This window comes from Halichoeres trimaculatus, unplaced genomic scaffold (genome assembly GCF_033239565.1).
Source record: "Halichoeres trimaculatus isolate MK-OKI-2021-1 unplaced genomic scaffold, fHalTri1.1 fHalTri1_scaffold_24, whole genome shotgun sequence".
NCBI classification, from domain to species: Eukaryota; Metazoa; Chordata; class Actinopteri; order Labriformes; family Labridae; genus Halichoeres; species Halichoeres trimaculatus.
The window spans coordinates 3,784,546-3,798,626 of record NW_027437202.1 but is presented as its reverse complement, the minus strand read 5'-3'; the positions used below and the strand labels follow the sequence as shown (position 1 = coordinate 3,798,626).

Here is a 14,081-nt window from a genome sequence, read left to right as displayed (position 1 = left end):
AGGATTTATCCCCCCTGATGTTTCGTCTCCCCCCTGCTGCACCCAGCATGAACAATAACAGCAGAAAAGAGCAAAACAAAAACTCCTATCTGGCTCACACATGAGCTAAGAACTCAAAATGAGACAATTGCTCCAAACTGGACGTTGACCTTTAGCTGGAGCTGTAGTTTGACAAACAAAGGTTTGGTACCAGCAGTCTTGGCTGTCTGCCCCTGGTGCTGGCCTAGATGGAGTGCAGTGACCCCGGGAGGGGACATGATGGAAGCAGACGGATGGGATGGGATGGTGGGGGGGAGAGGGTGGGATTTGGAAAAGTAATCCTAGCTCTATAATCCCTGCAAGAACAAAAGAGAAAGTCTATCTGTGCGTGTTTTTGTCACATTAGAGCATCTGTAAAGCATGCAAACTTTAGGAAATGACACAAATGTCACTTCAATCGAATCAGCTTACTCTGAAATGTGACACAGCAACAACTTCATTACAAGACACAAACCTGCAAAACATAAGAGCTATGTTAGCCACCACATGGGAAAGAGTTACAAATTTCTTTTACTTTCACTTATTTATTTTATTGACATACACAGAATAAAAAAATATGCACACTTTGTACAGACCAAGAAAAGCCAATGCACTTTATTGGCTTCCATTGTCCAAGTGCAACTGAGGTAGTGACTCCACCGCTTCCCAAAACTTTCTTTTTTAGCGTCCGCATGGAACACTGACCTCCCAAAAATCTCCACATCACATGAAAACACACATAGACAGTGCCTTGTTTTTGTAGCAGCAGCAGGTTTCAGTTTGATTTATGCACGTTTTTAAAAAAAGTCAGTTTGTGCATGGTGTGTGTTTTCAAACAATGCAGTGTGTTGTGATGAGCTGCCTCGCCATCTCCATGTTCCCGCTGGCCTGGTAGATGAGGGACAGGTTGAAGGCGATCTCCCGGCTCAGATCCACCTGATCGTCCGGGATCCCCTGCAGGAAACGGAAAGATAATCAGAATCAGAATCAAGTTTTATTGCCAAGTACATTTGCACATGCAGGGACTTTGTCTTGGTGTGTTGGTGCTAAAAATTAACAAAAAAATAATGAAACTGCAAGGTACAAGAATATATATAGGAAAAAAAAATAATAATACAATACCATAAATTAAAATTAAAAAAAACATAGGAATATTACAGAAAAAAACAATAATTATTTAAATATAATGTAAAAAAATGAGGTCGCCATCTCGTGTGGTTGCGTAACTGTGAATCCGAACAGATGCCCACCTCCAGTTTCTGCGCAGGCAGCGACAGCGCCTTCTGATAATAGTGTATGGCGAGGTGTGTGAGCCCCATCTGGTGCAGCGCTCGGCCCAGGTTGTACATGCTCTCCTGACACTCTCCGCGCAGCTCCACGTAGCGCCACAGGAAGGAGAAACCCTGCAGAAAAAACCTCATCTTTAAAACCTGAGCTGTGAATCTGAGGAAATGTTATCGCTGACGCTCCCTCACCTGCACCAACAGTGTGTGTCGTTTGCCCGTGTACTTCTGAGAGGCCATGTGGAAGAAGGTGAGGCCCACACACAGGCTGTAGAGCGGGTTCTCAGGGTGAGTCTGGAAGCACTGAATGTACTGACCTAAAACCACAAAACAGAAAGGAAACGAATGTTGCTCTCACAGCAAAACAGAGTGGGAAGGCTGCCTGAGCGTCTCAGGGACGACGCAGCTGCACGAGGGAATTTCAACCCACTTTGTACTTCTGGAGCTAAAACATGCACAACAAGCTGCGCAGTCAGTGTTTTTGTACCCAGAGCGTGTTTGAAGCTCCCTGACACCAGGGCGTTGTGTCCGCAGAGGACGCACAGGGCGTGGTTGTCGGGATGTTTCAGGAGGAGACGCAGGCAGAAGCGGTGGTGGCGCTGGTGGTGGGAGGTGATCGTCAGCTGAGGAGAAAAGAAACACTTATAAGCTGGATCACGCAACAGGAGAGTGTTAGAGCAGAAAGAAAGGTGAGCACACCTGGTTGAAGATGTTCCAAAGCTGAGGCAGATCCACGTTTTCCATCAGCATCAGTCTGAAACGATGAAACAGGATTTAACGTCAAGCTGCAGCTGTTTTCTTTTCCTGGTGCAGAAATCTGGAGTCTACCTGATGTAGTTGTAAGCCTTGTAGTAGTTCTTGTCCAGGATGGTGGCCGACAGCCCGAAGAACTCCATCTCCTTCCTCTTGGGCTTGTTGTCGTAGAAGGAGAAGAACTCCATAGCCGACTCCACGAGCAGCTCGGCCTCCTCGAAGCGCTTCGCCTCGCACAGCGTGAGCACGCAGCTCACCAGCAGCTGCCACCAGTCCTCTTTGGAGAGGACGTTGGTTTTACCTGAGAACGGAGCATTCACGGCACTTCAATTCAGCGTTTCTCTTCCTCTACATATGGTGCTGACAGTGCACAAAGTCCAGCCAAGTCCTCAGCTCGAGCCAACTGCACACTCTGCCAGGACATATGTGTCTGTGTGTGTGTTTTTGTACCAGTGTTATCCAGATAGGCCGCTTCGTGGTCGTCGATCTCTGGCAATGTGTCGTTCACCTTCACCAGCCTCAGGTGACTCTCTCCGGACACGATGACTGAGCGCACACACACCTTAGCTCGCTGCATGGCCACCTGGGATGATCACACGAAGATGAGACCAATGAAAATAAAATCACAGCTCAAGTAGAAATCAACTTGAGGATGTGTGTCACCTTGAGGAGCATGGAGATCATGGTGATCATCGCATCCAGGTAGCCCTCTGTTTTACCCTGAGTTTTCAGCAGCGTGGAGCGGTGGAGCAGCAGCTTTAACTCCTGAAACAGACGTGTCATAAACACACAGATGTGAAATCTCAACGCAATCCGGTCTTAAAAATTAGAGATGTGAAGGTTTCTGGAGCTCTTTGCCTTCTGTGCAGCAGAGGAATCCTGTGCCAGCGTTTCACTGTCGTACATGGACTCCAGAGCTTTCAGGGCGCACTCAGGCCGGCCCAGCTGCTGCTGCAAGGTGGCGAGGGAGAGGCGGGCCTCCAGGTGCTGCGGCGCCATCTCCACCACTTTGCTGTAGCTCTCAGCCGCCCCCTCCATCATCCCCAGCGCCTTCAGACACTCTGTGAGGAGGATTTCACTTTAATGTGAGCTTCTTCTTCACTTTCATGTATCTGAATCACTCCACTGTTCTCTCTGTCTCACCCGCGTGCCGCAGCCAGACGACAGCCAGGTTGTACTTCTCAGAAATGACGAGCGCAGACAGCAGAGGGAGGGCAGTCACATACTCGCCCTCCTCCAGGTAGGCCTCACCCACGTCCAGGTACAAGTCGCCGATCTCCTCTGGGCTCTGCTCCATCAGAGTCGACACCAGACCCTGTGAGGAGGCGGGAACAGAATGACGGATGCGTTTTTATCTTTCTATGTTCACTCAGTCATACCAAGGTGTTCACTTCGCACACATCTACCTCCAGCGGCGGCTTGACGCGCAGGTGAATGAGGCAGACGATTAGCTTGGCTCTCAGGTCCACTGGGACGCTGTCGGGTACCTCCACATCCTTGATTTCACCTGGACACACACAAACACACACAGCTTGTCCATCAGCTTTACTATCCTCCTAAAATACCAGCTGGGATAACAGCTACTGTAGCAGAGCAGAGGAGTGGGAGGCGTGAGAAAATTCACAGGTAAGGTGTGAAGGTTGTCAGGGAGCTCTATTTCAGGGCTCAGCAGATCAGATCAGACACCTGTTTTCTGTTTCCTGTTTCCTCCAGTGATGAGAAGATGTTCAAGTATTGATCATGAATCATCTCAGTCCCTTAAGAAGAACAAATTGTACCTGCAATGTTTAAAATCTTGTGATATCTTCCAGGACAGATGTACCATCAATTTGGTAACTGGATCCAGTTTGGACTTCATTTAACATTTAAAGCACCGAGTTTTACAGCAAGTTCTGCAGTTCAGAAGCTCCTACAGGCTGTGATGGCTGTGATGGCTGTGACGTAGTAATTACAGGGCGTCCACATGTTTTTTTTTTCCCACTGACAGACTGGGATTGTTATTCTGACGGGATAATGGGACGGATCAGAGCAGAGATAGACCTTTTTGTTGAGGGGTACGGTCCCTTTTGTGTGTCGCTCTGACACTCCTGCTCAAAAACTCCTCTTTGAGTTTAAAACAAGGGTGTGCAACCTGCCACAGTGGCTCCTTGTAGCTGTAGGAAAATAATACTTTAATACTAATTTTTCTTCTTCTTCTTGCAATACAGCTTTACAATATTTCAAAGATTTTTCCAAAAGATTTTTGCAAATTTTTGAAAATTCAATTTTTTGTCATTTTTTCAAATTGAGAAAATGTACTTATTTTTTAGGATTTTGCAAATTTTGGCATTTTTTTAAATAAAACAAATCTTTGCAAATTACTGAAAAAATATTTTTTGTTATTTCTTCAAATTGAGAAAAAACAAAAAAATTAAGATTTTGCAAATTTTTGCATTTTTCAAAATATGCATTTAAAAAATGTTTTTTTGCTAATTATTGAAATTTCAATTTTTTTTTCATTTTTCCTAATTGAGAAAAAAATACAATTTTTAAAAAAATTTTGCAAATTTTTCCGTTTTTTTAATATGCATTTTTTTTATCAAGCAAATTTTTGCGAAATAAGAATTTTTGGCAAATTTTTGAAATATCCGAATTCTGGCAATTTTGGCAATTTTTTAACATCCCCTTGAAATTTTTGAAATTTCTAATTTCTGTAACTTATTAACTTTTTACATTTGTGATATTACAACTTTTTCAATTTGTTTTAAATGTTTCCAAACTAAGACATCAAATATACATTTTTTTAAACACAAAAAAATGTCTTGTTTAGATAATTATTAACTGTTTTTTTACTATGTTTAGAACTTTATAATCTTTTTTGTCTTTGTTGTGAAGATAAAGTACATTTTGTAGCTCCGGGAAGCAAAATGGCTCTTATGGAAGTAAAGGTTGCAGACCCCTGGTATAAAACCTTAGAAGCAGCTCAAAATCTGGATCTTACACTTGGAGAAATGACTTAAAAGAAGAAGAAAATCTGTGTCTTTAAACCATCTATAAAAGTTGCATCGCCAAACTTCAAAGTCAAGAAAGTGACATCACCCTCGCCACTTTGCTCTAATTTACATCCTTAATAAAACAACACAAAAGGGTTCCTTCATTGAGACTAATCATCACCTCTATGCTCGCTGTAAAGTGGGGAGATGATAAATTCCTCATGGTTAATTTAGGCCCACACACCACAGAGACAGACAATGCAGCACTGAGACAAAAGAAGCTTCTCTGCAGACTCGTCAGCTCGTCCTCTCAGGGTCAGGCTCTCTAAAGCAATTATCTTATCAGTTAAACAATAAATAAGCAGCTTCCAGATCCTCCCCTGTGGCGATAAAAATGTCAGACTCATTACGGTCTGGAGTATTTTAGGCTCTTTTGTGTTTTACATGAGAAATCTGAGGATTCAGGACGGCTTAAAAACACAAACCTTCTTTCTCTGCTGCTGTTTCTTCACTCTTCAATTCACTACTTCCCTCATTCTTCTCCTCCTGCTCCTCCGTTGATTTCTCTGCTGTTGCTTCTTTTTCCTTTTGTGTCGGCGCAGAAACGTCTGGTTTGGGTTCTTCTCTCAATAAAACTACACCTGCAAACTTCACCAACACCTGAGACAAAACAAGACCTGAATTTAGACTTTTAATCCAACAAAAAAACTTCTTATTAAATCTGATTTCTAAATGTACCTCCAGGGCCTTGTCGTACTGGCGATTGGCGATGTAGAGCTCAGCAGCCATGTTGATAAAATCATCGCTGACCAGATCAGGGTGTCGAACCAGAGCGTCCTCGATGACACCCAGAGCTGACGGCAAGTCGTTGCTCTCATAGTAGCTCCTAAACAACACAGATGTTAACGTAAACAAAGAGATGTTTACAGGAATGTGGTGTGTTTACGCTCTGTTTCCTCATACTTGGCCATGTCCTTCGAGAGCTGCATGAAGTGCTCTCCTTCCTCCATGGGCAGTAGGGACAAGATCCTTCGGTATCCATCCATGCACTGTTTGTGCTCGCCGAGACGCATGTGTAAGCTGGAGCGCTCCCACAGGTAGCGCACGTTGGTGGGGTTGTACTTGATGGCTGGGGAAGAAGGACAACAGAGGAGATTTTATGTGATGAAGGACTCCAAACATGAAGACTCAGGTAAAGTCTGATAGCATGAGACTGACCCTTTGTGTAGCAGACGATGGCCTGTCTGATGTTGTCCTGCTCCAGAGACATCTCAGCCAGCCTGATCCACTCCTCGCTGTCCGACGGGTTCAGATGAGCGGCGATCAGACCAAACTGCAGCGCTTTCTCCATGTCCTCGTCGTCCTCGTAGATCATCGCCAACGTGGAGAAAGGCTCAAAGGCCAAAGGAGCTGGAAGACAAGATGTAGCTTTCATCCCTTACTCTAAATGTCATGCAAGTTTTGCTCCAACTTTCAGTCACAACTTCTTCCTTACCCTGCCTGATGATCTCCATACACATCAGGATGGCGTCCTCTTTCTCTCCTCTGGCGTAGCGGATGTTTGCTTCTCCCATCAGGCCTCTCAGAGCTCGGGGGAGCTTGCTGCGATGGCGCCGCTCCTGAACACGGAAGAAGAACAAGTCAGTTGAGCAAGTCAGCACAAGACAGATTAAGACATACATTCCTCATTCTCTTCTCCTTCCTTACCTTCATCATCTTCTTGTTTTCTCGATTCAGCTCCATCTCCAGCGCAAACACATCCCCCACTGTCACATCCTCTTCATCATCATCATCCTCCTCCACCACATGTCTCCTCTTCCTGCGTCCTCTCCCTCTGCCTCCTTTCCCACTTCGCCTCAGCCTCTTCACCAGCTCTTCCTCCTCTACCCCGACCATGGCTGCCGTCCTACCAAGCTCTTCCTCCACTTTGAAGTCTTCGTCGTCTTCATCATCAACATAGCTCAGGGTGTCTTCCTCCTCCTCCTCCTCCTCTTCTTCTTCATCTGAGGATGGTGGTTGTGGTGTTTCACCCAGCATGGAGGCAAAGGCGAGCTGGACTCCTGCGCTGACACCTTCCTCTGGGAGTAGAGGAAAGACAGGAAGCACTTCAGCATAAGAATGTAAACAAATCCAAACATCTGTTAGCATAATTTTTAATAACAGAGACGTGTATTATGATTATTATTTTGACCTTAAAGTAAAGAAAATGTGCTGAAGGAGCTACACCATCATCTACTACACTGTTATGACTTCACCTGTGGGTTTCTGTTAGCAACATGCTACATGTAAACAAACGTCCACCAAGCTAGCACACGTACCTTTATTCACCTGCGCAGAGGTAGAAGGCTGAGCGTCCCCCTCCACATCTTCAGCTAACTCCTCTGACTCCTTCAAGGGGGTAATAACAACAATTTCCGTTTAACTTAACGTAAACAGCGCGTATTGATAGCCAGCTTAGCTCTGTTCCTTCAGTATCTACCCTACAGGGTTAGCTACTTCGCTAAGATGTATATTTGTGCAGTTTAATAGCCTTACCTTTGGTTCGTGCTCATCTCTCCTCTTGTCGAACTCCTCGAAAGTTATCCTCCCCTCCAGGTAGTCTATCAATTCAGCGCTAAACGCCGACATTTTCTTGATACTTTCTTATCCAGTCCCTCCAGTCGAAGCTAGCTCACCATATTAAGCTTTAAAACAAACTGTAGCCTCAATAAAACACATTCTAAACGGAGAGGAAAGCCTCTGTTACTTCCTGTCAACAACGGGTAACCCGGATGTGCTCGAACACAGCCGGGTTGTCCTTGCTACGTCATTGCAACAGAGGTCCTCTGGCGACATCTAGTGGACAAATAGAGGAAGTGCAGCTGCTGCGTGCTGTGGCGTCGTCTTAAATTTAACTGACGTGTGTCGACAGGACGCCTAAAAACTGAACAGTTAACAGCATTAAATATACTACTTTTATTAAAAAATACATAATTCGACTCTTTATAAAGTCAGATAATGTTTTATACCGTTACTTTTAAATCCTAAACGTATCGACATTTAATTACTAGCATAAATTACAAACATTTATTTTTGAATACAGGTGTGATATTTTACAGACACTTTTTTCAAGGTGTTGTTTCAACTAAATTTAGTACCTTAAGTGTTTTTAGGCACTTCTTTTTTAAGACATTGTACTCCATATTACCTGATACTTCTGCAGTTCAAAATAAACAAACATATTTATGTATACAGCCCAACTAAGTCTTGTTTTTTCACCATGTAACTTATAAGGACTTGTGTGCAGATGCCCCAGATACCCCAAATACAATCTCATATTAAGTGTTGTACATGATACTATGCATTTTTCACATTTTTAAATTCAAATATGAAGTAAAATTAATATATTTCTTGAGTAAGGTTTGGTGAAGTTTCAGTTGTGAGTTTAACACATGCTCCTTACGTATCCCCAGGTGGTGAATCTCCTTAAAAGGGTTTCAAGGCACCAGTCTGAGCTCAGTAAATCATATTTGCAGCTGTAAATTATGTAAATCTGCTGGAAAGCTATCAGAAGGACAATATAATATAGATTTTCACTTAAATGAATGTATGAACAGACAAATACCTCCCTGACTGTCTGACTTTTTATGTTTTTCATGCCTGCCCTGTATTTCCTCCTTCTTCCTCTCTTCCTCCACTGCGTCCTTGTCCGTCATCCTCCTCCTCCTCACTCCAGCCAGATGTTTCCTCCCTGCATTTTCTCTACCCTGCCTTAATTCTCCTCCTGGTCGTAAACAAACAGAACAGAGAGCCAGTCAAGTCAACATAACTGCGTGCTTTATTGATATACAGTAAAGCATTTTATAATACAGTAGTAAGGCATATATTTGGTGGAATCTGATATGTTGTGAAGTTTTGACGCGTTATTGGAAAGATGATGTGAGAATGCGACAATTATTAGAAATGAAAAACAAAATAATAAAGAAACAAATTCAGTGTCTGGATCAAAAAAGAAAAAAAAACAACCTCCTTTTGGCTCATGCTGAGAGAATTTGACGCCAAAAACACTCGAGTGCAGAACGCCGCGGACGCCTCTGAGTGGTTACGTGTTAAATAAAGATGGCGTTCATGTTGTCACACATGCTAATATTGTAACACCTCACACTGCACGGAACAAAAAAAGCCAAAATTCACACTCTGCTAAAATAAAAACATCCTCCACACAAAAACAAACATCTAGCAAGTCCCAGGTATGACAGTAGTGCACACGGAGTCTGGTTTGTAGTCGTAGAAATCTCCCGTGGAGATGATAAATGCAGTGAAGGCGTCCCAACATTCAGATCAGAGGCTCCTACAGTGCAGGAGATGTTCAGAGTCGTGTCACGACAGAACTAATCGATTAACAATCTGGTGTTGGATTGAGTACAGTAGAGAAATTGCCTCCGGACCATTCATTACGAGGTAGAGCTGACGTTACCGGGCCTCCTAGAACTCAAATACTTCTCTGTGAAAGTCGTTCAAACGGGAAGGATTCATCAAAAATAATCTCATCTAGCAGCCTTGTAACTGTGTAGTGCTCAGATTTGATTTAAGTCACATTCTTCTCAGTTCCTCTGACGGTGCTGCTAACGTTAACGGACAGAGCGACGCTCAGCGCAGTGTGCTGTGTGCGCTCAGTGACGTCCTAAAGCATGAAATAGAAAAGATTTGGACTTTAATAACCTGTTGAAAGAAGTTAAACAGTTGCATTGTGGGAAATGTAGGATCCAATGTTTTGGGAAGAAACAGACCCGTGGGATGATTTTACTCTGAAGTGACCCTGCAGCGTCTGTCTGAGCACACAGCACACTGAGCTGAAAAAACACAAACACAGGATGTAAACCGTTGCCGTGGAGACGTGAAAAACACAAACCGACAGACGGACGGATGAAACTGAAACGTGTCAGCTGTAGCCAAAAGAAAACAAAGACGAAGCTGTCATGTCATGTGGATATTAGGCACCACCACACGCACACGCACACGCAACCCCACTCACACTCTCACAGACAACGTACTGTAAAGATCCAGGATGCCTGCATTACCTTGACAGTAGTGTACGCTGTTATAGAAAGACATTTTCCTCTTAGAAAGCACCCTTATGATTACAATCATTCTTTTTTTTTCATACAAATGTCTGAAATGCTTTTGCTGTTTCCCCGATTACAAAGAGATGGCAAATATTCACCCACACTGATGTTTGGATCTCATCCTTCACTTCCCCTCCCTCCCTCCCTCCCTCCCTACATACTGACCCCACTCTTTTTTTATACAATTGCATAGAAGTTTAAAAACCAGCCTCTGTTAATAATAAAACAACCTCAGGACGTTTTAAGAAACTACTCAAATCTACAAGTTATAATGTTTTTCTTTGTTTTTCTTTTTTGACGCGTCGTTGCTGGAACCGCAATCCTTCACAAAAATAGACGTTATATATATTCTCTTTGTAAACGGTGTTTCCGATCCAGTTGTTTTGACTAGAAAAGCATGCGACAGGAAGGAGGGGAGGAGGAGGAGAGAGAAGAGGAGGGGGGAGATTGAAGGTTGGTGTCAGGGAGGCGGGATCAGAAGGGCAGGGCCTCGTGCTGTTCGGCGCTCTGCTCGTCTGTCATCACGCTGACCAGTGACTCCATGGCGCGGCCCAAATCGTCGGCCATGTGGAACAAACTGCCGATACTGGGACCTGAGGAGAGAGGAGGAAGAGTGTGTTTCACAATCAGCATCTTTCATTACAATCCAGCTCATCCTCTCTCGTGTTCAGGCTCAAACACAGCGCTGACAAACAGAGCGTGAGTGCGACAGAGGCAGAAAAAAAGGAGAGGAAATTAAAGGCAGGAGAAGGAAGGAAGGAGAGATATTAGCTGCGTCTGCACTGACGCTTCTTTCTCCGTCATAATCTCCCTCGGAGACTATTTTTAAACCCGACGATCACATTTCTCCCAAACCAAGCATCACTTTTTACAGCAGTGACAATCTACCAGTTGAAAAATAACGGAAACCGGACAAAAAACACACTTAAAGTCATAATTATGAGACAAAAAGTCTGAAATGAAGTGATTTAGCGTGAAATGTGAAGGAAAATAACCGTATATACAGAGGAAAAGTCAAAAAATGAGATTAAAGTCATATTTCTTGACTCAGATTCTTCTTCTCTGTGACTGTTAGCTCATAATTTGACACATTGCTCTCATTAGTTGTGACTTTTCCTCTAATAAATACAACTTTAAATCACATCAATATGAATTTTTGTTAATTAATCAAGATTTTTTGTCTCCTAATCCAAAAAGACTTAAAATTGTCATTATTTAATTTATATAAACATAATATATTTTATATTTTCATATAAGAAAAAAAATAAAATAAATATAAATAAATGTAATATATATAAATATTTCATATTTGCAATTTTGTTGTACTTCTTGCAATGAAAAAGTTTTATTCTATAATATTATCAAATATATATTATTAATATATAAATATAATATAGTTTTTTATATCATTTGTATTAATAAATATTTTATAATTTTATTTTATATTTATATATACTTTTTATTATTTTCAATATTAATTTATTTTTTCTTTAATTTTATTAAACTAAGATTTTTTTATGTTGTCCTGATCCAGAAAGACTGTAATTATAATTATTTAATTTTTATATATTTCCTCATATATTTATGTATTTATATACTTTTTTCAAAGCATGGTATAATATTATCATAATATCATTTATTATAATTTTTTTAAATCTATTTTATAATTTATTATTTATTTTATATTATTTTTTATTTAATTTTTTTTAAATATATTTTTTTTATTATTATTATTTTTTTTATTTGTTTTAATTATTAGTGCTTTTTTTCATGCATTCAGGATGCAGAAGGTGAGCAGAGAGAACGCTGAGGCACTAACCTCTCATGGATGTCCCCTTCTCCCTCCTGGCTCACGGAGAAAAGGAGGAACAAAGGAAAGAAAAAGGAAGAAAGAAGACAAACAATCAGACTTAAAGTGTTTTAAGAGAAAGAGGAAGATATTTCAGATTTCAGTTTGAGTCTTGTGTTTTCTCATTTCTTAACATTTCTATTCATCGTCTGTGAGCGCGCAGCGGTGTGCGATGAACTCCTCTCCTCAGCTGACAGCGCCGTCAGCCGAGGCATCAATCCCAGCAGACGTCTGTAAAGTCATCACCGTCTGCTTCAGAGGCTCTTCAGCCCAACTTCACGGACAGTCATCGCCCGAGCAGCTGACAGACGGGGAGTCACGCCGCTCTGACTCACTCTGTCCAGAGTCACTCTGACAGTCGCTGCCTCTGGATTCACACACACACGCTAACCTCGACCTCTTCTCTGAGGCTTTACTGAACACACACACACACCTGTTTTCATTCTTCAGGCCCTGATCGGCTCATCATCTGCTAATTAACTAAGTTTTTGTCTTAATGAGGTCAACGCCACCGCGCTTTGTGTCTCCTCCTTCCTGATCGCCTTAAGAGAAGCTTCACTTAAAAAGATTCACTCAAAAACAACCAAACTGCAATTATCGGCTTAAACCTGAAATCAGATCAGCTGTACCTCCGGAGAGTTTTTGTTTTCCAGAAAATGAACACACACAAGACGAGAAGAGGGCCAGTGTGTGTGTGTGTGTGTGTCGTACCCTGGCTGTGAGGGAAGGAGTTGTTGAGCTGCTCCATCACTTCCTCCAGGCCTGATGCATCCTGGGAAGGACTGGAGAGCTCGTCATCACCTGAAACAGGAAGAAGATGGAGTTTGAGGATGGAGTTGGAGGATGCAAATGAGAGGGGAAAGTTGAAGTGTGTGTGTGTGTGTGTGAGCTTACCCATTGTGTCAGTAGTCTGGCTGGCGGCCACGCGGAGCAGAGGGAGGGAGGAGTCGGAACGCTGCGAGGAGGTGGAGGGAGAGGACAGAGCTGTGCCGTTCACCTTGGAATCCGTCTGAAACACACACACACACACACACGAATCAGACACACAACAAACTGGCAGCCACAGCGGACAGCTTAATTAGAGGAGTCAGGCGGGAAGTGGAGTGTGTGTGTGTGAGACCGAGGAGTTGGCCTGCTCCTTTGTGTCAGACTGCCTCAGTGAGAGCTTCATGTTTTGGAGCTGTTCGTGTGGGTTTGAGCGTTGCTCCTGAGTGCTCTCGGTGTAAACGCCGTGTCGTTGGCAGCGTTAGCCCCGTACCTGCTCCAGCAGCTGCCTCAGCCTGTGCAGTTGTGACTCCAGCTGCTTGTTGTGGTCCTCCAGGATCTGCATCCGAGCCTCCAGCCGACCTTTGTGCTGCCGCAGCAGCTTGGCCTCTGCGATGAGCTCTGCGTCCCGCGCGCTCTGCGGCGACACCGGCAGCATCTCTGGAGGCGAGGGCAGCGGGGACAGACCCTTCCTGTCGTGCGCCTTCTTCAAGCGGTCGTACTCGGACTGTAGCTTCCTGCGGGGAGCGGAGGAGAGGAATCAAACCTGCTGCTGCTGCTGCTGCTGGCTGTGATGTGAAATATCAAACGGCTAAAGCCGAGCGCAGAGGGTGACCTTCTGTTTTATTAATTACGGAGGGGGAGCTGGGTCACTGCAGCAGCGTGGCGTGAGATAAAAATAAATCATGACAGTAAACATCCATCAGTTACAGTCGCTGCTCACTCAGAGGGCAGAGCTAAAAAACAATCCCCGTGATGAAAGGGACAAAAGAGGAACATGACAGACGGACGCCGGCCGCTCAGTTCCTGCTGATTTAGATTTAAAGGATGTTTCTATTCTGCGTCTGATGTAACACGAGGACAAGAGGGAGTTATCATTTCAGGGGGTGAAGGTTTTTATAATTCAATTATAGTCGATGCACATTCAGTAAAAACAACACGACTCCTAAATCAGAGAGTTTTCAGACGCTTTGCTCTGATTGGTCGGCTCATTTTGCGTGATTCTTTTAAAACCCTTCAGGCTGGCTTACTGGTCCTGTGCTTTCAGAGAGGAGAGGAAAGTGTTTGTTGAAGAGTCGAGTCAGTAAAAGCCTCCAAGGGCAGATGAGTCATAACT

At 43.4% G+C, this 14,081-nt stretch overlaps 2 protein-coding genes across 2 annotated transcripts in view; both read right to left on the bottom strand.

The window, feature by feature from the left end:
- Positions 1–590: 590 nt before the first annotated feature.
- On the bottom strand, positions 591–7,793 carry gtf3c3 (general transcription factor IIIC, polypeptide 3). The gene is made up of 19 exons (XM_074664153.1): positions 7,562–7,793; positions 7,345–7,414; positions 6,734–7,104; positions 6,522–6,645; positions 6,245–6,436; positions 5,990–6,155; positions 5,765–5,912; positions 5,512–5,686; positions 3,461–3,561; positions 3,198–3,369; positions 2,913–3,115; positions 2,718–2,819; positions 2,505–2,637; positions 2,130–2,355; positions 2,001–2,055; positions 1,789–1,924; positions 1,494–1,618; positions 1,269–1,421; positions 591–972 (listed from the first exon to the last, which is right to left on the bottom strand). The coding sequence occupies exons 1-19, from the start codon at positions 7,652–7,654 to the stop codon at positions 850–852; spliced, it is 2,868 nt and encodes a 955-aa protein (XP_074520254.1). The 5' UTR covers positions 7,655–7,793; the 3' UTR covers positions 591–849.
- Positions 7,794–8,867: 1,074 nt separating this feature from the next.
- dmd (dystrophin) overlaps positions 8,868–14,081 on the bottom strand; it is a 137,171-nt gene continuing 131,957 nt past the window's right edge. The window contains exons 80-83 of the mRNA XM_074664873.1: positions 13,239–13,482; positions 12,875–12,989; positions 12,692–12,781; positions 8,868–10,724 (exon numbers count right to left, since the gene is read on the bottom strand). Of these exons, the coding sequence (XP_074520974.1) occupies positions 10,606–10,724; positions 12,692–12,781; positions 12,875–12,989; positions 13,239–13,482 (568 nt within the window). The 3' untranslated portion in view covers positions 8,868–10,605. The remainder of the gene's footprint in view (positions 10,725–12,691; positions 12,782–12,874; positions 12,990–13,238; positions 13,483–14,081) is intronic.